General features: G+C 51.5%; 1 protein-coding gene across 6 annotated transcripts in view; it reads right to left on the bottom strand.

Annotated features, from left to right (window-relative positions):
• Positions 1–24185, bottom strand: part of RERE (arginine-glutamic acid dipeptide repeats) — a 183329-nt gene that overhangs the window by 65186 nt on the left and 93958 nt on the right. For 5 of the 6 annotated variants that reach the window (XM_058854960.1, XM_058854959.1, XM_058854958.1 and 2 more), the window contains exons 5-8: positions 21563–21659; positions 17559–17663; positions 2898–2946; positions 400–524 (exon numbers count right to left, since the gene is read on the bottom strand). In XM_058854960.1, coding sequence (XP_058710943.1) covers positions 400–524; positions 2898–2946; positions 17559–17663; positions 21563–21659 — 376 coding nt within the window. Of the gene's footprint in view, positions 1–399; positions 525–2897; positions 2947–10597; positions 10738–17558; positions 17664–21562; positions 21660–24185 lie in introns of those variants that run through there. The other variant, XM_058854964.1, reaches the window with a different exon arrangement.

The following is a 24185-nucleotide window of genomic DNA, read 5'->3' as shown; positions in this document are numbered from 1 at the left end:
CGCTGTCATCTTGCTTTTATTATGTCAGAAAACTGACTGAAACTGCAGATTCCCCAGTCCCTGAATTCTTGCAAGCTACATGTAATTTAGTGAGGCTCAGAATTACTGTGAAGCCCACCAGTGGGTTTGCTGAACCCCCAGGGAAGGGCTGAAATGCAAACTGGAGCTGCCAGGGGGGTTCCCTGCAGGGATCCTGCGCTGTCCCAGCCTCTCCACCCTGAGCAGCTCCTCCCTCGTTACCCATCCCACAGGGCACTGCTGGCTTTGGGCTCCAGAGCCACACCAGGGAGGCTGTGCTGGCCCAAACCTGAGCTCTCTCCAGCCCAAGGTGGCAGCTGGAGCCACCAGAATGAAGTGGGGCTGCAGCCCTGGCCATCCCCAGAGCTGGGCTGGACTCACCTGGCTGCCCTGAGGTACATCAGCAGGTCACAGTCGTTGACTCCTGGCATCCACACCAGCTCCTCGTGCTGTGTCACCGTGTCCCCGTCCGGGGAAGGGAACGGCTGCAGGTCAGGGAGCTTGGCCTGGAAAACGAGGGCACACAGACATGGCAGGAGGACACCTGGGCTCGTGAATTCTCTGCAGCAGCAGGATCTGGTAGGTGGGAGATGTTCAGGCAGCAGCTGGGGATGGGCTTTGCTCCAAGTTTCCAAATTCTGAGGAGGCTGAGGCATGGAGCCCCAGCCCATTCCCTTCATCCAGCACTTCTTCCTCAGAAGGGCAGTGATTTTCCTGATGGTTATTCAGGGCTAACACCTCCTCAGCCCACTGCCAGTGGAGCCCTTCTGTACTCTGGAGCAGCAGAGGTTGAGAGGGAAGCGTTGTGTGCTGCACAGCCCCGTGGGATGGAAGGCCAGAGGATGATTCCCCTCCGACACTGCAGCTGCATTTGTGCCAGGGACACTGATCCAGCTGCTGCCTGCCAGGCTGACACCCCACAGAACACACTCCCAGGGAGGAGGGCAGGGAGCTGGTTACCAGATGTGTCCCATTTGAAATCAGCCAGAAACACTACACATTTGACACCAAGTTTAAAATTAATGCTCGGTAAATCATTAGAACTCTAAAGAGAAACAAAGACATTTCCTGAAAGGGAGATAGCTCAGCGAAATGAACACTGCCTCTAAAAACGTATTACACTCTACCCAGAGACCCAATTAGCATCTTTAGTCATCTCCTGCTCCGAGATGAGATAGCTGAGAGCCTCTTCAGAAACAGCTTTTAAGCCCTATAATTACCTCCTATACTTACAACGCTAAACGTATTTGAGAGGCAACATTTATACATAACCAGTAATTACAAGTCACAGGTTCAGATGTCTTTCATGTTCTGCTCTTTAATCTGTACTTTATTTTACTTCTTGCCTGGGAAAATGGATATGTCATTGAACTTCTCTTGTGGCAAGGGATAAGCCAGCACTGGGCTCTGTGGGAGAGAGAGGCACTGCAGCAAGCAGGGGGCTGCACAGCCCACCTTCAGCCTCCTGGACCCCTGGAACGGGCTCACTTACTGCAGCTTCTCCCAGCAGCAGCTTCCTCTTCACCCAGACAGCACCACTGAGGCTGGACAAGATCTCCAGGGTGATCCAGTGGCAGCTGTGAGCCATCCTCACCTCGTCCCCAGCCCAGAGCACTGAGTGCCTCTGCCAGGGGTGGGGACCCCAAACCTCCCTGGCTGTTCTTTGTAGCCAGAAGTTGTCTGGAGACATCCAGGAGAGACCCACCCTGCTCCCCTGGGAGGTGAATTCTCAGAGCTCTGCAGTCCTACAGAACATTTGTCTCCTCTGCTGTGGGGGATCTGTGCACTGAGGAAACCCCAACACCTCTGACACTGCTCATGTGCACAGCTGAGGGAAAAGGAAGGCACCATCAGGAACCCCTGGCAGGACCTCAGGCTCTGGACTCTGCTGCTTTCACCTGCTGCTCACTGAGGGGAGTGGCAGTGAGGACACCTGCCACAAACAAGATGACTGAGGGAGCAATGGAAGTCTAAAACACGAAGCAAGCAAGATTAACAGTATTCTAAATCAATGGACCTGCTTCCTCCTTTTTTTTCCCCATCCATAAATGCACGTGGTAATTATACCTTAGAGCAGGGTGACTAATGCCTGCCAAAATATTAGATGACAATTTGAGATGAAAGTTGTTTTGAAGGTATCATTTACAGTACTCTTGTTATGACTACTGAAAAGAACACTACAGGTTTAATTGCCAAGGACTTTTTTCCTCTGAAGGCAAAACATCCTCAAGAATGTGACATCAGGTTCCATAAATATTTACTTTCACTAGTTCTTAAACAAGATTTTTAAGAGGGTCTGAATGAATATTCATTACTTGGATGCAAAACTCCAGCACTTGGACATTACAAAGTCAATTCCTCAGGAGAAGGAGAGGCCTCATTCCCAGTGAGAGATCTGGCCCTACGAACCACAGCAAGCTGTATGTTAATTCTCTTTAAGAACAGATTATTTCCAATGCTTATGATGGATTTCTCTCAAATTAGAATTAACATACCACGAACATCTAGAGTCTTAACCTTATTCTGCTTCCCAGTGCGTGAACACACTCAGCAGCTTCCTCAATTTCTGTTTTAACAATCCAAATGACTTAAAGCACTTCTTTAACTTCCAGCAGTTACTCACATTCCCTCAATCTTATTCAAGAATTAACCCAGTAGCACCTCTGCTACTGAAAATCATTAACATATCAACATCTGACACAGAAAAATCTCAGTAACTGAGCTAAGGAATGCTAAAGAACTCACAGAAGTGAGTCATCTGAGGATGATTCTGAAAACCCTCGCTGTGTCTGAACACATGCAATTCTAAACAACTGTCATCTGCACAGATCAAGAGGCAAAAGCATCTCTGGATGCTGAACACAAACAAAACCCCTTACCTGGTGGCTGGGTCCAACTCTGATTTCACCTTGGGTACTGTTTAGCCTCCTAAGATACAAAGGGAAAACAGCAGTGAGAAAGAATTGCAATTCATGAAATTCAGGGTCATATTCTTTTTTTGTCATTGCATTTCCAATGCAAACGGAGCAGAAGCAGAAATAACACCTCATTTAAAAACAAGAGGGGATGTGCTCAGGTGTGCTGAGTAACCTGGTCTGTGGAAGGTGCCCCTTGGCAGGGGCTGGCACAGTGCCACCCTCCCAGGAAACAAATCCACTCCAAACATGAGCCAAAAGCCTCCAGAAAACAATGAGAACACATCAAAATGTTTTCCCCCAATGCATATTTTTGCGAGACAACCTGACACTGTTTTCTTGTTTTCAGGTTATGCAAGGAAATGACTGAACTAGGAAATCAATTTTCTATTTACAAAGTCATACATTAAATACCAGGTTACTACAAGGTGTCAGAACTCTTCCCTGTGAGGAGCAAAGGGGAAGCTGACAACAGAAAATGCTGATGCTCTTCCTTTCCTCCCAGAATTCATTCTCAGGCCATGCACATCCCTGCTCATCAGTGCAAGTGAAGCTCACAACGCTCCTGGGCAGGGTTTGTGCCCACCCTGAACACTCAAGACAGGAGGAACCAAAATCCCCCAGCTCCCCACTGACTATGACAAACAAAACATTTAAGAACCGAGGCTGGAACATCCTGTAATTGCAAAGTTAAAAGTTTGGGATGGGACTTTTGTTCCCAACTCTTTCTGTGGGAGTTCAAAGGGCTCCCAACCGTTCCTCATGAAGTGTGGACAGAAGTATTTCTGTGTGTCTTTGCATCACCCAGTCACCATTTCCTGGGAATATTCACACCTCCAGGTGCTCCCCCCCTGCCCAAAAGGTGAGGGCTGGGCTGAGCTGCTGTGCAGGAAGCTCTGGCAGGCTGCCCCACATCCCACTTGGATTTTAAAAGGGCACAAAGCCCCTGGCTCCTCAAGGACACACCATCTGCTCCCTAATTTCTACTGTTTTCACATCCTCAGGAACAGGTTTCAAATGGGAAAATAAAAAAAAATCTTGCTATGGAAACTAAAATGCACTGCAGATTTGAAGCTAAATCATATTGGTGAGAGCAATTACAGTGAGAACGGAATGGCATCCTGTGTTTATTCCATGGGAAAGGGAAAAAAGGAGCCAACACTGTATATGAAATGTGACACAAAAGAAACTGCTGTAACAAAGCAGTATCCATAGCAACAACAACTTAATATTTCAGTCCTCCTCAGCTGCAGTGGATTAAATATAATGACAAGATGTTCCCTTTGAAAAGTAACCTGTTGCCATGGCAACGTTGTGTTCTGCAAAGTAAACAGGGGCTGGTCAGAAAGGAGCTGGGAGCCAGTGCTGGAATATCAAAAAGGCAGGAAGGAGGCAGAGCAGGGCAAACAGCACGCCCTGATCCACAGAGCCGTGTTCACACGCTCCAGGAGAGCCAGGAGCAGGTCCTGCTCCATCTGCCCTGGAGCACCAGACAAAGCACCCAGAGTGAGGATGGGCAGGGACTGAGCACAGCCTGGCCACAGCCTGGCCACAGCCTGGCCACATCTCTCCTGTCCTGCTTGGGCAGGGAGCAGGGCTGGCACAGCAGTGCCTGCACAATTCCCAGCACAGAAACATCTCCACCCTCTGTTTGTCACCTGCCCTCCTGCCCACAGCACTCAGCAGGGACCCAGGGCTGGCACAGCAGTGCCTGCACAATTCCCAGCACAGAAACAGCTTCACCCTCTGTTTGTCACCTGTCCTCACCTCTCAGCAGGGACCCAGGGCTGGCACAGCAGTGCCTGCACAATTCCCAGCACAGAAACATCTTCACCCTCTGTTTGTCACCTGCCCTCACCTCTCAGCAGGGACCCAGGGCTGGCACAGCTGGCAGCTCTGCCCATGGGCACAGTGCCACCAAGGACTGGGACATGGCAACCAGAGCTGCCCAAAGCACAGCAGGACAGCTCTGGGGAGAACCTGGGCTCAGGACCCTGCTACAGAATGCCTGGATGGCAGAAGGGCCCTGGGGATTTGTGCACAGCCATTTCCCTGCTGTGAATCCCTGGGTGTGCTGCCCTTTGCCAGGAGGTTTCTGTGGAAGCACACGGGCTGGATCCATCCTGCAGGGTCAGGGATGGCCTGACAAGGTGCAGTCTCAGAAATGCTGCTGCTGCTTTCACCTTTCCCTTTTTACTGCCAGAGCTCAGCACCAGAGCTGCCCTGCAGCAGCTGCATGTTCTCCATGCAGCCTGGCACGGGGCTCAGGGAGGTGGCACTGCTGCAGCGCCGCAGGGACCAGCTCTGCTCCTCTGCAGCTCCTTCCCCCCAGCAGCACAGCACTGATTTGGGCTGCCTTGTCCTGCTGTGCTCACCCTGCCCTCAGTGCTCTCCCCTCTGGGCTCTCAGACATCCTCTGCCAGCCAGCAACAGCTCAAACCCCGTGGAAATAACTCAGTGCTGCCATTAATATAAAAAACCAGCCCACAACAAAACCCCAAAGCGAAACCAGAACCCAAACAACACACACAGGACAGCATTCTGTGCTGCCCACGTACCCAGCCTGAGCATCCTCACCCCTGATTCTGCAGACTGAGGTGATCCCTAATTAAATGAGAGGGATGCTTCAGCAGAAGAAGGTTTTTAAACCAGCCACTTCACTCAGCCACAAACCTCATCTCAAGCAGCGTTTCTGACTCTCTTTGGAGCTCCCCAAGAAGGGTTTTCAAAGCAAACTTGCTAAAACAGGAGTGACTTGGGCACCCCAGGGACACAAACCCCACGTGCAGGAGTTTCAGCCATCCCTGAAGCGCCCCCAGCCTGGAGTGCAGCAGGGTCAGGGCTGGCTGCTCAGCCATGCCCATGTGAGGACACCTCACTGGCTAAGGAAGTGCCCAAAAACAGCTGGAAAAGGTCACAATTGCTGTATTGCCACAGATTGAAATAGGAAAGACACATCTTAAAGCCAGGATAGAGGGGTTTGGGCTATATGTTTGTTTTGAATAAGCAATAACAAGCTATAGCACTGAACAATGAATCTTATGAGATTTGGGGTTATGTTTGAAGCCTGGTATCAACATCAGTGGCTTTGCTGAATAAAACCAAGCCCATGTTAGATATATGTGTTACAGGATAGATTACAAACTGCAGTCACACACTCAGCACTGATTAACCAGCCATCATTAACAGACAATCAGTTATATCCACTGAGAATGGGACACAGCAAAGCAATTCCTAGATAACTTGTGATTTTTGTAAAATTAATAGAAGCTCCCAAGAAAATCCCAAGGAAAGTTTTTTTAAAAAAAAAAAATCCTTTAATTCAAATAGTCCAATACCCAAGATGAAAGAGCCCTGCTCTTCAGAGGCAGCTCTAAAAACATCTGGCAAAGATCATTTTGTTCCATCTCTAGAGGGACAAAACAGGGGAGAACAAAATTATTCCGCTCCAACTTCAGCAGATTAAAAACCAGTTTATCAGGGCCTGAAAGTGACTGGCACTGCAGCCAAGAGCATCTGTTTATGGTCACTGCTGGGAGAAAGGGTATTGAGCCAAGTGGATCCTTAATTTGAACCCAGAATTATCTTATGTATGTCATGTTCAAACTCTGCACACTTCACAATACAAAAGGGACAAACACGTTCAGGCCACTCAACCTTTAGCTAAAAAAGCCCCACAACTACCTCAAACCTGAGTTAAATACCTCAGAGGAACAAGTCCCCTGAATTCAGCTGTGTCTTAAACCTTTAAGCAAAATTTTAAATTTCATTTCATAGAAATAGTACCCTGACACTGAGAATATGATTGCCCCTTGTATGCTTAAGCTTCATTTAAAATTGTAATGTTGTAATGTGTGTTGCAATAATTAAAAAAAAAAAAAAGGAAGCAGAAGCAATTTTGTCTGTGAAAAATCCAACCTGTACTTCAGACAAACGAGCTTTTCTCAGTGCCTGCTCCCTCCAAAGCAGGAATGAATAAACGTGTCCCAACAGCTGCACCTCCAGAGCAAGCTCCAGCCTGCTCCTGACTGCAGGGGCACCACAGCAAGGACTGGAGGCTGCTCTGCACCCTGCTGCTCTTGCAGGAGGAAGTTTTGCACAGACAGGAAAGGCTTTCTCAAGATAAAGTTGTTTTCTCATTCTAGAGGATTGAAAAAAGAAAAGCCTATAGAGAGTGCTCAGTGCTGGGGATGGAGGTGACAATAATTCAGCCAAGTTACTGCAGAGGAAGGCAGTGTTCTCTCACACAGGAATTACCTGTGTGGGGAGGATTTTGCTGGCAGGTGCCATGGAACACCTCTCTAACACCTGCTTACCTCCAGAGAAGGAAGACACCAGCATTTTGATTCTAAGTTCAAAAAAATAATTACTGGGAACCATTGCATAATGCAAAGGTTTTTATCTGGTCACATGTGATTTTAACAGAAGCAGAATGTTGTTTACAAGCAGCACTGACACTGGTGAGTGAATGTGCAAATGAATTCAGCATGGGCTGATGCTGTTTAAGAGTTTGCCCTGTACGGTTTCCCAAGGGTCAGGCAGTGCCTTTGCACTTCCCAGAGCAAATATTCCCTGTTAAACCAGACTGAACTCCACAGCAGCAGCACTGCACCAGCACAGCCCCAGCTCCTGGGCAGGACACTGGAACTGGGAACAGCAGGGACCTCTTCCACAAAGCTTCATCAGATCAGAGGCAGTGATCACCCTCTGGGGCTCTGAACTCGCCTGACAACACAAATCTGCAGCTTCCCTGAGCAGCACACAGGGCAGAAGCCACAGCTCGTGTCAGAGGTGATAAGCATGAAGAATGGGAAGCGTGAAAGGAGCTGGAAGGTATCCCTAGTTCCACCACACACCTGGAAACAAGCTCTAATTAAAACAAATTACATCCTAAAGAATTGGAAGGAAGGGGAAAGAGGTAATCTTACTGATTTATGCCTGGAAAAGAAGCTGAAATGAAGGCAGAACAAAGGGAAGAGACTATTCTTTATCCAAAGGACAATATTCAAGCACTTGCCATGATGTACGTGCAATTTCTAACAGCTGTTTGCAGTGGCTTTAACTCACCAGACCACCTACCAGCAGTGCCTGAACTGGCAGCATCTGCTGGGCATCCAGCCAGGACAAAACTGTCCCTGGGGAATGGAAACCTGCAGGAGCACAGCTGCAGGCTGCCCAGGGCACCTCGCAGCACTGCAGATCCTGACCCCACTGCCACCCAGCCTTGCCCTGGGCTGCCTGTTCTGGGGGAGGCTGGGGGGTTTAGGGGTTTCCCTGGGTGGGGGGAGCAGGGAGGTTGGGGTTCTGTTTATGTTGTTTGGTTTTCTTTTTAACCCAAGTGTACAGCCTTGTGCACCCACACACACAAACCTGCTTGGTTATGAACTGGCTGCCCAAACTCTTCTGTCCAGAAGTGAACATTTAAAACCAGTGTTAAGGACACATCCCTGGATTCCTGCAGAGCACTGACAGATTCCTGCACACATTCCAGGAGCTCCTTTATTAGGAATAAGAATGTGTCCAAAGCTCAGGCCTATGGAGACTCCTCTCTAAACTACGAGGTGATCCAGCCAGGCTGCAGTTCAGGGCAACTGAGCTCTGTCATCATTAGCAGAACTTTGCTTCAGCCAATGGCAAAAGTGACCAGGGATCCACATGAAACAGGTGTTCTTGATTTTTTTAATGCTCTGCAGGTATAAAAGGAAATGTTTACAGGAATGACACTTAGGGTAGGATACAGACATGGACGTGGCACTGACATGGGCAGAATTCTGCAGGTTTATTCATCATTCATTCCTCAGCTTCTGACAAGAATCACAGGCTGGGTTGTGTTGGAAGGGACCTTAAAGCTCACCCAGTTCCACCCCTGCCATGGCCAAGGCCACCTTCCACCATCCCAGGCTGCTCCCAGCCCCATCCAGCCTGGCCTTGGACACCTCCAGGGATCCAGGGGCAGCCACAGCTGCTCTGGGCACTTGTGCCAGGGCCTGCCCACCCTCCCAGGGAAGGATTTATTCCCAACTTCTCATCCAAATCTCTGCTCCCTTAGTCTGAAGCTGCTCCCCCTTGTCTGTCACTCTGTGTCCATGCAGAAGTCGCTGCCCCTCCTGTCCCCAAGCCCCAGTGACACAGCCCCTGCCAGACGAGTGGCAACGTGTGCAGGGCCAAGGGCCACCCTCCTGCTCCCGAGTTCAGCAGTGTCACCATGAGCAGCACCCACACTCCTGTCCCCTTCAACACAGGCACTGCACAGACCCTGGCCAGGAAAACACACCAAACCAGGTGTCATGGGCAGCCTGGGGAGGGGACAGCTCTGCAGGACACAGCAGAGCACAGGGACAGACCCTGGCAAGGAAAACACACCAAACCAGGTGTCATGGGCAGCCTGGGGAGAGGACAGCTCTGCAGGACACAGCAACACAACCCCACTGTGCACAGGGACAGACCCTGGCAAAGGGAACACACCAGAGCAGCCTGGGGAGGGGACAGCTCTGCAGGACACAGCAGCACAACCCCACTGTGCACAGGGACAGGCCCTGGCCAGGAGAACACGCTGCACACCAGCCAACTCCCCATGCACCCATTTCTGTTCAGCTCTGCCACTGCTGGCTGTGCCCCAGGACCTCAGAGCCCAAGCCCTGCACTCGGTCCCATCAGCCTGGTGCTGCACAGCTGCCCCCGTGGTGCTGCACAGCTGCCCCCGTGGTGCTGCACAGCTGCCTCAGTGGTGCTGCACAGCTGCCTCAGTGGTGCTGCACAGCTGCCCCGGTGGTGCTGCACAGCTGCCCCAGCCTGTGGTGCTGCTCTCCTGCAGGATGCACCAGCCTCATCCACACGGCGCTGACAGGCGAGCACGGGCACAGCGGCTGCCGCTCCTCGGGCCGGCACAGAACCATCCCTGGAGCCCAGGGGGGCCGCGCTGCTCCGGCCGCGCTGCTCCGGCCGCGCTGCTCCGGCTGTCACCGCGCCCCGCGGGGCCCCGGCTCCCCGCACCGGCATGCACAGAGCCGCAGAGCCCGGCACAGCCCCGCAGAGCCCCGCACAGCCCCGCACAGACCGGCAGAGCCCGGCACGGCCCCGCAGAGCCCGGCAGAACCCGGCACAGCCCCGCAGAGCCCGGCAGAACCCGCCAGAGCCCCGCACGGCCCCGCAGAGCCCGGCACAGCCCCGCACAGCCCCGCACAGCCCGGCACGGCCCCGCAGAGCCCGGCACGGCCCCGCAGAGCCCGCCAGAGCCCCGCAGAGCCCGGCACAGCCCGGCACAGCCCCGCACAGCCCCGCAGAACCCCGCAGAGCCCGGCAGAACCCGGCAGAACCCCGCAGAGCCCGGCACAGCCCCGCAGAGCCCGGCAGAACCCGGCAGAACCCGGCACAGCTCCGCAGAGCCCCGCACAGCCCCGCAGAGCCCCGCACAGCCCCGCAGAGCCCCGCACAGCCCCGCAGAGCCCCGCAGAGCCCGGCGCAGCCCCGCAGAGCCCGGCACAGCCCCGCAGAGCCCCGCAGAGCCCGGCACGGCCCCGCACAGCCCCGCAGAGCCCCGGGCAGTGCCCGCCGGGCTGGCAGCGCTCCCATGAGCAAGGGAACAGCCTCACGGACACGGCACAAGCGGCGGACGGCAGCGAGAGCAGCCGCGCTGCCGGGGAGGCCGCAGGGATGGAGCCTACCTGCAGGGGCTGAATGGATCATCCATGACTATGACAGGCGCCTGTGGGCTGGGATGGATCGCTGAGCCCTCTGTTCCCAGCCCAAACTCTGCCTTTTCCACTCTACCAACTCAAAATGGAGGCACATGCGGGCTGGGAGACCTCGCCGAGCCTGCACTGAGCTTGTGCTGTGACCTAAGCCCGCACGCAGAACGCAGAAACTTCGCCCTCGGACCGGCGGCACTGAGCATGTGCTGTGACCCTCCCTCCCTCCCTCATCATCACCATCATCATCCCTCCTCCTCCTCCTCCTCCTCCGGAACCGCACCGCGGGCTGCCCTCGCCGCCGCTGCTCCGCTAAGGAACGCGGCGGGGATCCGTAAATAAATACAGCCGGGATCCGTAAATAAATACAACCGGGATCCCTAAATAAATACAACCGGGATCCCTAAATAAATACAACCGGGATCCACTGATAAACACAGCCGGGATCCCTAAATACAACCGGGATCCGTAAATAAATACAACCGGGATCCCTAAATAAATACAGCCGGGATCCACTGATAAACACAGCCGGGATCCGTAAATAAATACAGCCGGGATCCACTGATAAACACAGCCGGGATCCCTAAATACAACCGGGATCCACTGATAAACACAGCCGGGATCCCTAAATAAATACAGCCGGGATCCCTAAATACAACCGGGAACCGTAAATAAATACAACCGGGATCCACTGATAAACACAGCCGGGATCCACTGATAAACACAGCCGGGATCCCTAAATAAATACAGCCCGGATCCACTGATAAACAAAGCCGGGATCCCTAAATAAATACAGCCCGGATCCACTGATAAACACAGCCGGGATCCCTAAATACAACCGGGATCCACTGATAAACACAGCCGGGATCCCTAAATACAGCCGGGATCCGTAAATAAATACAGCCGGGATCCGTAAATAAATATAACCTGGATCCGTAAATAAATACAGCCGGGATCAATAAATAAATACAGCCAGGATCCACTAATAAATACAGCCGGGATCAATAAATAAATACAGCCGGGATCCGCTGAGATAGCCGGAATCCGTGAACAAATACAGCCGGGATCCACTAATAAATACAGCCGGGATCTGCTGAGACAGCCAGGATCCACGAATACAACCGGGATCTGCTGAGACAGCTGGGATCTGTGAATAAATTCAGCAGGGATCTGTAAATACAGCTGGGATCTGCTGATAAATAAATCCAGGATCCATAAATACAGCAGGGAATCCATGAATGCAGTGATCAACCCTGGCCAGGGATCTGCTAATAAATACAGCAGGGATCCATAAACACATCCAGGGATCCATTGACAAATAAATACAGCCTGGGATCTGCTAATAAATACAGCAGGGATCCATAAACACATCCAGGGATCCACTGACAAATAAATACAGCCTGGGATCTGCTAATAAATACAGCAGGGACCTGCTAATAGAGCCAGGGATCTACTGATAAATAAATACAGCCAATAGAGCCAGGGATCCACTGTACAGCAATCAACCCCAGCCGGGGGCAGCCGAGCCCTCCTTGGCCTCGGGAGGGGATGGAGGGATGAAGGAGGAATGAGGGAGAGGATGGAGGGATGAAGGAGGAATGAGGGAGGGGATGGAGGGATGAAGGAGGAATGAGGGAGGGGATGGAGGGATGAAGGAGGAATGAGGGAGGGGATGGAGGGATGAAGGAGGAATGAGGGAGGGGATGGAGGGGTGAGGAAGGGATGGAGGGAGGGCTGGGGGATCCCTCACACCCCTGCCCTGCTCCAGGTGTGATCCAAGCAGCGGCCCCAAAGCTTTGCTCCATCAGCCCAAGGCTCTCGGGGGCCAAAGCCCCACACCTGAGCACAGCTCGTGTGTGCTGGACAGGGAGCAGCAGGCTGAGCTGAGAGCCCCTGCTCCTGGTCCCATCCCTGCTCCTGTCCCTGCCCCTGCTCCTGTCCCTGTGCTCCTATCCCTGCTCCTATCCCTCTGCTCCTATCCCTGCTCCTATCCCTCTTCCTGCCCCTGCTCCTGCTCCCATCCCTGCCCCTGTCCCTGCCCCTGCTCCTGTCCCTGTCCCTGCTCCTGTCCCTGCTCCTGTCCCTGTGCTCCCGTCCCTGCTCCTGTCCCTGCTCCTGTCCCTGTCCCTGTGCTCCTGTCCCTGCTCCTGTCCCTGTGCTCCTGTCCCTGTGCTCCTGTCCCTGCTCCTGTCCCTGTGCTCCTGTCCCTGTGCTCCTGTCCCTGCTCCTGTCCCTGTGCTCCTGTCCCTGTGCTCCTGTCCCTGCTCCTGTCCCTGCTCCTGTCCCTGTGCTCCTGTCCCTGCGCTCCTGTCCCTGTGCTCCTGTCCCTGTCCCCCTGTCCCTGTGCTCCTGTCCCTGTGCTCCTGTCCCTGTGCTCCTGTCCCTGTCCCTGCTCCTGTCCCTGCTCCTGTCCCTGCTCCTGTCCCTGTGCTCCCGTCCCTGTGCTCCCGTCCCTGTGCTCCTGTCCCTGTGCTCCTGTCCCTGTCCCTGTGCTCCTGTCCCTGTCCCTGTGCTCCTGTCCCTGTGCTCCTGTCCCTGTCCCTGTGCTCCTGTCCCTGTGCTCCTGTCCCTGTCCCTGTGCTCCTGTCCCTGTCCCTGTGCTCCTGTCCCTGTGCTCCTGTCCCTGCTCCTGTCCCTGTGCTCCTGTCCCTGTGCTCCTGTCCCTGCTCCTGTCCCTGTGCTCCTGTCCCTGTGCTCCTGTCCCTGTGCTCCTGCTCCTGTCCCTGTGCTCCTGTCCCTGTCCCTGCTCCCATCCCTGGGGTTAAGGAATGAAGCATTTAAGGAACACTGCTCTCCCGGGCAGCAGGACACAGCGTGAGCCCCCAGCAGCCAGGCCTGGCTCCCTGCCTGCACCCCTGAGTAATTCCAACCATTTAGTGAAGGAAACTCCCCGTTCCCTCCAGCACACCCGGTGTTAATCGGGATGTACCCTCCATCTTCCAGCTTCTGAGATGCCTCACTCTGCCACGAGGATAAAGAAGGATAAAAGGTTCCCCAAATACTGTATTTTGAAGCACAGAGTAAGCAAAACGGATCAGGCCCCAGAACAATCCTTAATTTTCTGCTACAATAATCCAGTGATTTCATTGTAGCAGAGGTGGATACACAATTTCCTTGTTGCTTATTCTGTCACCTCCCATATTGTGCTTGGGAACCTTCACCAACAGCCTGGCTCCCTCACTGAACGTGCCATAATATTGAAATGTTCACTAAATTCTGTGTTCCAGCTCCTGTGGCTCTGCTGAAAGCATCCAAAGCCATCCCTAAGATACAGGACACCCCAAAACTCACAACACCCCCCAACAAAAACGCTCCAGAAGATTAAAAATAAAGGAAAAGCAACCAAAACACAGACCAACGCTTCCCAAAACATCCATTCTGAAAGTCACCCAAGCCTCCAATGTTTGGCACCATTCATTTTTACAACACCAATCAATGTTGGGGAGGAGGAATTCTGATCCATAAAACTCTTTGTAGAATAATACCTGGTTATTTCTAGTTCCAAGCAAAAATCCAGCAGCTTTTTAATCTATGTTTATTTTGAGATGTCAGTGTCAGAGAGAACCTGATAGCATCTTTATTTCCTCCTGGGGTCAGAGCAGTGGTGGCTGGGAAGATGCCAGCACTGCCACCAGTGGGTTTGGAACATCTGCATCCCCCAGGAGAGCTCAGAGCTGTTCCCCAGGTCCCCACAGGATGCCAGAGCACAAAAGCAAGGGCTGGAGGCAGCAGTGGGATTCCTGTTGGTGGAATTAGTCACTGTCAAAGCAGTCACTCTTCTGAAGAGACACAAAATTAATTATTTTCAAGATCTTAACATAAAATGAATTTTTTTTTCTCAGCTGAGATGTATCCTCCACTCTGGAGAGCCAGGAACACACGGCAGCTCTGGCTCGATTAACACTGCTCAAGGTGAGAACACTCAGCCTCTGCCTTTTAGATTAGCTTGGGGTTTTATTCCACAATCAGAGTTTTCTCAGGGATGTGGAATTACTGACACCCCATCCATAGTCCTGTGCTGAACTCTGGAGAGAAAAACCAGCCTGAAGTACAGAAATTATCCCAAAAGGCCCAGGCTGACCAATTCCAGAGCAGAGAATGAGCAGCAGCAGGAGCAGGGTTGATATTCCCCAGCTGAACCAAGGATCACACATTTCAAACAGCACAGAAAGAACAAAACAACCTTTCCTTGAGCTCTGTGTCCTCCAACACCAAAAGGGCCTGGTCCCACACCTCCCCCCAGTGCTGGGGATCCTTCTGCAGTCTGGGGCTTGTTTCAAGCTCCTTTGCAAATACAAACACACTAAAATAGCTTCTTTGCAAACATATGAACTCACTAAAATAGATTCCCACCACACTGAGCTGCACTGAGAGTCCTGCAAAAGCTTCTGAGCATCTTCTGCTGAGCCCAGGATCCCTGAGACAGAAATGCCCTTTGCACACACAGCCCCCAGCTCAGGACTGATCCCACCCCACATTCCCAGTGAGGGTCACTGCAGCTTTCACAACCTTTCCTACAACATTCTCAAACAACCAGGAGTGTTTCTCACCCTCCACGTGAAACAAAACACTACTTCAGGAAAGGAGATTGAGTGGGAGACAAAACTGACAAACCCCCAAGAGCCCACCCCAAAACGTGCCTTAAAACACCTGCACTTCCCAAAGCAGAGGATTCCATCCCAAAATGTGCCTTAAAACACCTGCACTTCCCAAAGCAAAGGAAATCCACCCCAAAATGTGCCTTAAAACACCTGCACTTCCCAAAGCAAAGGGGATCCACCCCAAAATGTGCCTTAGAACACCTGCACTTCCCAAAGCAAAGGAAATCCACCCCAAAATGTGCCTTAAAACACCTGCACTTCCCAAAGGAAAGGAAATCCACCCCAAAATGTGCCTTAAAACACCTGCACTTCCCAAAGCAGAGGATTCCACCCCAAAACGTGCCTTAAAACACCTGCACTTCCCAAAGCAGAGGATTCCATCCCAAAATGTGCCTTAAAACACCTGCACTTCCCAAAGCAGAGGATTCCATCCCAAAATGTGCCTTAAAACACCTGCACTTCCCAAAGCAAAGGAAATCCACCCCAAAATGTGCCTTAAAACACCTGCACTTCCCAAAGCAAAGGAGATCCAGCATCAGAAATTCAGTCACCAAAACTCACAGCTCAGAAATTACCAAGCTCCTTTAGCTCCTCTCTCTGAACCTCCCCCATCCCAAGACAAAATACAGGCTTGAAGAGCTGGAATTAGAAAAAAAACCTGGCAGCAACCAAATGAAGAAAAACCGACTTTTCAGAGCTGGCCAGTGTGAGTAATTAGCTGATCACTAAGTGCTCTGCTCTGTCATTTCATTGATCCTCTCAGGCTCAGTCATTCTCTAATAGCTGGAAGAATTAACACCAAGTTCTACCCAGAAAGTGGGTTTAAAACCCCACTGACAGCAACAAAAAATGTCCTTTCACAGGAGAAATCATGCCTTAGCCACCAACACCAACAATCCAACCCAAAAAGCACCAAAACCAGTGGCAAACACAGGGTCAAGGGGGGTGCTGGGAATCAGAGGGGGCACCATGAAAACCTCACCTCGGTGCACTGCCCCAAAGGAAACACAGCCCTGATGTCCCAGCAGCACTGAAACACAGTTTGTTTCACAGGGTGTTTGAATTTGGGATATTCCCAGGGCTCAGCACCATCCACCACCAGCAGGAGACTCCCAGAGAATGGGAAATGCCCAAGTGAGGGAGTTTCACAGCCCAGTGCCCTCCAGCCACAAAGACACATTGAGACACTTCAGAATGAGGCACAGGAAACCTCATAAATAGGCAATTTCATAATAAATACCCACACAGGGAGCTCCTTCCTAACTGCAGGCAGTTAGTGGCTGGCAATGCCCTGAAGCACAAAGATTCAGATCTGCATTAGGTACAGTAAATCTACCAGGGAACAATTCAAATATTTATTATTTATATGCTTATCTAACCTCCACTTCAAACAGTATCTCTGGAAATCAAGGTCCAGCTGATTGTGTTCTGCACTGGAAGAACAATTCCCTTCCAGTGGCCACAGACCTGGGCCAAATTATTCATCTTTCACTGGAGTGCTCATGGAAATATCCCCCCCAAACAGCAAACTCCTCAAGGCTGGCACTTGTGAGGCATTTTCTGTGTTAGAAAATCCCCTAATGGGATCCTCCTAAAATCCCTAATGGAGAAAGTGTCATGTTTGGAGCCAGGAAATAACAAAGCTACAGCCTGGACTGAGCTTTCCAAACAATATTATTGTAATAAGAGCTGACCAAGGCTGGCTGAACAAACCCCAGGCAGATTGAAGAGCTGAACACACCCTCCTCAAACGTGAACAGATTCCCAAAAAAGATCTTTCTGTACCTCTTAATTTGTTCTAGGCCAGCAAAGCATAAACCAGGCATTCCTGATATTGGACCCTGGGTGATTATTTACACAGGAAAGCAGAAACTTCCACACTTAAAAACTTTCAATTTGATTTCTTAGAAGTGTCCAAATTTCAGCTTTGCTGACTAGAATATGTAAATGATTTTTAGAAGTATTTTCAGGGTTGTACATTCAGCCAAGAATTCCTGCTAAAGTTTGCAAGCTTTAAAAAACTTCCATATTTCAAAGCAGCTGTTTAGAAGCAGCACATTATTTACTCAGAGGTGCACCCAGATATCAGAACTCACTGCACAATTTTATTTTCTACTCTTATTTTCCACCTGTATAAACACTCAGGAAGATGCAGCTTCTCCCTTGCATCCCTTCCACCCCAGCCTCCTACCAGCTGGATTTTAACCTCTCTTCCCTTGAGTAATTTTTGTAGAATTAAGGTTGGAAAAGACCTCCAGAATCATCAAGTCCAACCTTTGAGTGAACACCAGCTCAGGTCAGTGGTGAAGTGGAGTTTAAAAGCCATTTTCACTTACCTTGTCTCTGGATTATAGCCCAGGATGTAGAAAAATGAATCCACTCGTGCCTTGAACTCTCTAGCAGCAAATATGTCAGAGAAATGGGAGATGTTGCACTTCCCTCTGAAAGCAAGAAAGAGGAGAAAACAGCATTAGAATTCTAGCTTGAGAAACAGCTGCTTTAATTAAGTGCCACTGCAATCTGGGTAGAAGCCACAGGCATCCCTGCTCTCATAAATGCCCAAAACATCATAAATACAAGGCTGTTTTAACCAAATCCATGCAGGTTCTTCACACAGTGGAAAGGGAAGGAAATGCAGTTACAGTGGCTCAGATGCTGCTCCACAAACATTCCTTAATTCTCCTTCATCCAGCACAGTCCTGAGGAGCCCAAATGCAACCAGCCCAACAAAGAACAGCTCAGAATGCAATCCTGACACTCGTCAGTTTGCAAAGCTGTTACTGTTACATCTTCCAAAATTCTACTGTCCACACTGTTGAAGTCAGCTTTCTATTTAGGAAGCTAAATAAAACTTCAGTTTAATAAAAGCTCCAAACAAAAAGCAAAGCTGTGGTGCTTTCAGCAAGTGTGCAATCCAAATTCCAAGCAGACAGAAGTTTCTTCCTTTTATTTTCATACGTGAGAGAGTAAAATACACAAAGACTTATTAGAGAAAATGAGAAAGAAAAGAGACCTGAGGATTTATTAGCTTCTTCTACCCCAGATTGCTAATAACTTTTCTAACAGAGCTTGCTGATGAAGTCATTATCCTTAAGACTGGCTGTAAGAAGTTGTTTCTCATTTCCTGGAGGGTTTCTTGGGCTCTGGGTGCTGCTCAGCTGCTCGAGCTCTGCCAGTCCCACAGCCCAGTTTTGCTGCCCCTGAGTGAATGAGAGCAGGAGCAGGCAGAGAAATGGGCCAGGCAGCCAGAGCTGGGCCTTTAACCATCCCTGAGCCACAAACACAGGAATTTCTCATTTTCACACTGTCAGGCCCTGAGATCTCACCTCTCCTCACTGCTATCTCCTCAGCAGTGCTCCCTGTTACAATTAGGCTGCTCAGGGGCTTCGTGCTCACTGCTCAAGGTTTGCCAGCTCTGTTTAAAATGGAATAAAAAGTGCTGTAGCCACCAGCACAGCGAGAGGAATCAGGAATCATTGTTTTTTCCTGCAGTGATCCTGCTGGGCAGCCTGGGCACAGAAGTGCAGAGCTGGAGGGATGAATCTGCCCCTGGAGAATCCTGCATCTCTCAGGAAAGGCATCCCTGGGCCAGGGCACTGAAATCTCATCCCCTTCCTCATCCTTCCAGGGTAAAGCACTTCCAAAAAGCTCTGAGAGCCCTGCCCTGCACCAGGAGCTCTCACTGGAGAGCTGCTGCAGGAGGGAGGCTGGAAAAAGCCAGGAGGGTGGGCAAAGCCAGGAGAGTGGGTAAAGCCAGGAGAGTGGGTAAAGCCAGGAGGGTGGATAAAGTCAGGAGGGTGGATAAAGTCAGGAGGGTGGATAAAGGCAGGAGGGTGGATAAAGCCAGGGCTGTTCTGGGACAGAATCACCCCTGGGAGTGGAGGCTGCAGAGCTGCCCCTGTGCCTGCCCAGCTCCCAGCCCGTGCAGACCCAAAGCAGGCCTGGCACAGCCCAGGTCCTGGCAGGCTGTAAAGGACCAGGCTGTAAAGGACCAGGCTGTAAAGGTCTGTGAGAGGCCCCACACACAAACACTGAGTGCCAGGCTTGCTCACTAACACTGATTTTCTCCCTGGAGGCTGACACTGCTTCCCAAGTTTTGTCATTTAGAGACACAGAAAATGAGCAGGGGGGCTTGTTTTGGTATTTCACATTAAATTCACATTTTAAAAGTATTCTGGGGAAAGAGGTTTAGCTCCCTTTCAATAATTCACCTGGCAGCTAATAAGCATTTTCCAGATAAGCTGCATTACCAGCATCATGGCAGCAGCACATCCTGTTACAGCACTCCAGACCACGAGTTCTGCATTTCACCAGAAGATTTACCAGAGAGGTGAAAAGCACGTGATGTTTATTGCACACTTCCACAGAGATCCACAGCTACCCTCTAGTTAAATTTTTCCATTGGTTAGAGCAGAATATTGGTAGTTACAATCACTGGTTTTATTCCCCGGTTTGTCATCAATTCATCGTGTGTCCAGAGCCATTTGTTTGCAGAGGGCAGAGAAATAATCTGATATTATAATAAATTAGAATTTCATGTTAACCTTTCATGCATCACGACACATTCTGCCTCCCCCATGTTCTCTGCAAGAACACCATGTGCAATTATCCTTCTGCTCATCTCGTACACTCAGAGGTTATTTTTCCAGTTTGTTCAGCACACACATTTTTATCTTTCCATTTCTATCTTTTCTTTAAAGGGAAAAAAAGAACTGCAAGGATGTAGCAGGGGAGTTAGAACAGTCCCAGGGAAAACTGCAGCCACAGAGCTGAGTTTCTGTGTTTGAGCAATTTCCATCAGGACATTTCAAGCTGGAAGGCGACTCAGCAGAGGCACTGTGGGATTCCAGGGGCTCTAGCACACCACTGGAATGCTCTGAATTCCTAAGAAAGGTTTAATTTGTAAATCAAAGACTTCCCTCCCGCAGAACAGAAGCCAGTTTGTCTTGAAGTAAGTGGCTTCAGTGAAGTGACTCTGAACAAAAAAATGTCTCCAGATGGCTGTGGTGGAACACCATCTGAGCACCATTATCGGGGAGATTATTCAATTTGCATCCTGACAATATCCATGCATGTTTGGCATGCTGAAAATCAGCTGACAAATAACTGCTCTTGGGATCTGAGAACATCTCAAGTCAGGGGTCTCCCCCAGCCAAAAGCCTGAGGGTGGAAGGGCAGCAGCCCCAGGGCAGGTGCAGGGCACACCCCTGGGCATTCCCTTGGGCAGGCAGCTTCTCCTCAGCCCTGGGCTGAGCTGGGACCCTGCAAAGCACTCAGGAAAATCCTTTAATGCTTGAATTTAACTGGGGCCCTGCCCAGAGAGCCAGGGCTGCAGCAATGGGGCTCTGAGGGAAGGGCAGTGACCCGAGCTGGGCTGGGAAACAGCAGCTGCTGCTCCCCACTGACAGACTGGGCTGGAGAGGAGGCTGCAGCTCCTGCTGGACCAGAGCAGAGAACACAGAACCACTGCAGGGGAGGGGACACAGCTGGGCTGGCTGACAGTGACCCCTGACACCCCTGTCCCAGTCCCAGACACCTCTGACCCCCAGGCTGTCCCCAGGCTGTCCCCAGGCTGTCCCCAGCCCCTGGCCATCCCCAGGCTGTCCCCAGGTTGTCCCCAGGCTGTCCCCAGGCTCAGGCTGTCCCCAGGTTGTCCCCAGGCTCAGGCTGTCCCCAGTCTGTCCCCAGGCTGTCCCCCAGCCCCAGGCTGTCCCCAGGCTGTCCCCAGGCTGTCCCCAGGCTGTCCCCCAGCCCCTGGCCATCCCCAGGCTGTCCCCAGGCTGTCCCCACGCTGTCCCCACGCTGTCCCCAGGCTGTCCCCAGCCCCTGGCCATCCCCAGGCTGTCCCCCAGTCTGTCCCCCAGCCCCTGGCCATCCCCAGGCTGTCCCCCAGTCTGTCCCCCAGCCCCTGGCCATCCCCAGGCTGTCCCCAGGTTCAGGTTGTCCCCAGGCTGTCCCCCAGGCCCTGGCCATCCCCAGGCTGTCCCCAGGCTGTCCCCAGGCTGTCCCCCAGGCCCTGGTCATCCCCAGTCTGTCCCCCAGGCCCTGGCCATCCCCAGGCTGTCCCCAGGCTGTCCCCAGGCTCAGGTTGTCCCCAGGCTGTCCCCAGGCTGTCCCCAGGCTGTCCCCAGGCTGTCCCCAGGCTGTCCCCAGGCTGTCCCCCACCCCCCAGGCTGTCCCCAGGTTGTCCCCAGGCAGTCCCCAGGCTGTCCCCACGCTGTCCCCAGGCTGTCCCCAGGCTGTCCCCAGGCTGTCCCCAGGCTCAGGCTGTCCCCAGGCAGTCCCCAGGCTCTCCCCAGGCTGTCCCCCACCCCCCAGGCTGTCCCCAGCCCGTCCTGACCTGAGGGCAGCAGCGTGGTAGGTGTCCACGTAGTCGGAGATGAAGAGCTCGCGGTTTTTGATCACCGGGTCTGTGATCACCAGCTCCCGTCCCGAATCTGCCCGAGAGAAAAGCACAAAGAGCTTTTGACACTCCCTGCCACAGCTGGGACAGCAGTGCCACTGCAGCAGCCCTGGCAGCTCACAGCTCAGGATGTCCCCAGGAGCACGCTCACAGCTCACAAACACGCTCCTCCTGCGCTCAGGAAGGGCTGGCAAGTGAGAATTAATGTGGAAGAACATCCCATCTACTCCTACCCATCAATCCTCCCACGACTTCTGAAGGGAAAAAGCTTTCAGGGGCACTGGGTGACACATGGGGACCACTGGGAGCAGTCACTCCCAGGTGAAAGGAGCCAAGGGAATTCATCTGTTCTGGTTTCCAGGATAAGGTATTGGCTCCTGTGCATATTTCATCTCAAACCTTCAACAAAATCCTGACAGTGGGAACTGTGCAGTGCTCTGGCTTTGAGGTAAATATTGATATTCATGTTCAAACACAGAAAATTCTGAGTGTTAACAAAGAACTGGAAGACAACTTCTTCCATGACTTCTTTCTAATACCTCTGAGGAAGACACAAAAATACTTCTCCACACACAGGAGGCTGCACAAAAAAGCAGCCATGCTATCAAAAATACTTTTTGACACTGTGCCTGTAATCTCATTGTTAGAAGTTTCAAATAAATTAGTAACAGAAATGTTCTATTTGTGGAGCTTTTGCTAAAAGCACACAAAGAATGTCCTTTAAAAGTGGAATGTGTGCTCAACTTTGTTCTGTCAGGCACCAGAAAGTTGCTGCATTCCATATTTCAATCATCAACTTTTATCATCACGGTTCACCTTGGAGTATCTTCAGAATTTTTAACAGTTGCCTCAAGGAAATTTCCTGGTAGGAACAGAAGCAAATGTTATGTCTTCCCTGGAGGCAGGAGATAAATGACACTGGGGTATGTACTAAAGTTTCTTCTGCTGCTATGAAAGCCAAGATCACACTTGGTTTTGCAAAGACAAAAGGGGAAACTCAGCTCCAAGTGCTTCAGTTCCATCCCTCCCTGCAATATTAATCACAGAGAATATTCATGTGTGTAAGCATGGCTGTAAAACACACAGCTCTCATGACTCTGTGGCACAAAAACCAGAGGAGATCCCCAGTTTCTGCAGATACTTTGGTGCTCAGCTCATTATCAGTACAATGTCCAGGAGGTCTGCCAAGGATCCAGGGTTATTTTGCTTTTCTATCCTCTCTCAAGGAGAGAATAATTGTTATTAATAAATAAATAAATACATACATAAATGAATTATGATGATGACAATAATAATAATAGTTGTTATTGTTGATCATGCTATTAATTTGTAGTAATAATACCAGAATTAATTTAACTAATAATTAATTATTATTAGTAATAATGCCAGAAGCCCAGCACTTCCAGCACACCTGGAATGCTCCTGATCACAGAGACAGGACACACACCAGTGACACCAGGCAGGCAAGAAACCACCAGCCCTTTTCTAACACCATGTCCTGGTTCCATAACCCTGTGCAGAGCAGTTCTGGTTCTGTCAGAGCTGGGATTGGGGCAGTTCTGGCTCTCAGAGCTGGGATTGGGGCAGTTCTGGCTCTCTCAGAGCTGGGATTGGGGCAGTTCTGGTTCTGTCAGAGCTGGGATTGGGGCAGTTCTGGCTCTCAGAGCTGGGATTGGGGCAGTTCTGGCTCTCTCAGAGCTGGGATTGGGGCAGTTCTGGCTCTCTCAGAGCTGGGATTGGGGCAGTTCTGGCTCTCTCAGAGCTGGGATTGGGGCAGTTCTGGCTCTCTCAGAGCTGGGATTGGGGCAGTTCTGGTTCTGTCAGAGCTGGGATTGGGGCAGTTCTGGCTCTGTCAGAGCTGGGATTGGGGCAGTTCTGGCTCTCAGAGCTGGGATTGGGGCAGTTCTGGCTCTCAGAGCTGGGATTGGGGCAGTTCTGGTTCTGTCAGAGCTGGGATTGGGGCAGTTCTGGCTCTCAGAGCTGGGATTGGGGCAGTTCTGGTTCTCTCAGAGCTGGGATTGGGGCAGTTCTGGCTCTCTCAGAGCTGGGATTGGGGCAGTTCTGGCTCTCTCAGAGCTGGGATTGGGGCAGTTCTGGCTCTCTCAGAGCTGGGATTGGGGCAGTTCTGGTTCTGTCAGAGCTGGGATTGGGGCAGTTCTGGCTCTCTCAGAGCTGGGATTGGGGCAGTTCTGGTTCTGTCAGAGCTGGGATTGGGGTAGTTCTGGTTCTGTCAGAGCTGGGATTGGGGCAGTTCTGGCTCAGAGCTGGGATTGGGGCAGTTCTGGCTCAGAGCTGGGATTGGGGCAGTTCTGGCTCTCTCAGAGCTGGGATTGGGGCAGTTCTGGTTCTGTCAGAGCTGGGATTGGGGCAGTTCTGGTTCTGTCAGAGCTGGGATTGGGGCAGTTCTGATTCTGTCAGAGCTGGGATTGGGGCAGTTCTGGCTCTCTCTCAGAGCTGGGATTGGGGCAGTTCTGGCTCTCAGAGCTGGGATTGGGGCAGTTCTGGCTCTGTCAGAGCTGGGATTGGGGCAGTTCTGGTTCTGTCAGAGCTGGGATTGGGG

The sequence above is a fragment of the Poecile atricapillus genome, chromosome 22 (genome assembly GCF_030490865.1).
Source record: "Poecile atricapillus isolate bPoeAtr1 chromosome 22, bPoeAtr1.hap1, whole genome shotgun sequence".
Taxonomy (NCBI): domain Eukaryota; kingdom Metazoa; phylum Chordata; class Aves; order Passeriformes; family Paridae; genus Poecile; species Poecile atricapillus.
The sequence above is the reverse complement of the archived record's forward strand: the minus strand, read 5'-3'. Positions and strand labels throughout refer to the sequence as shown.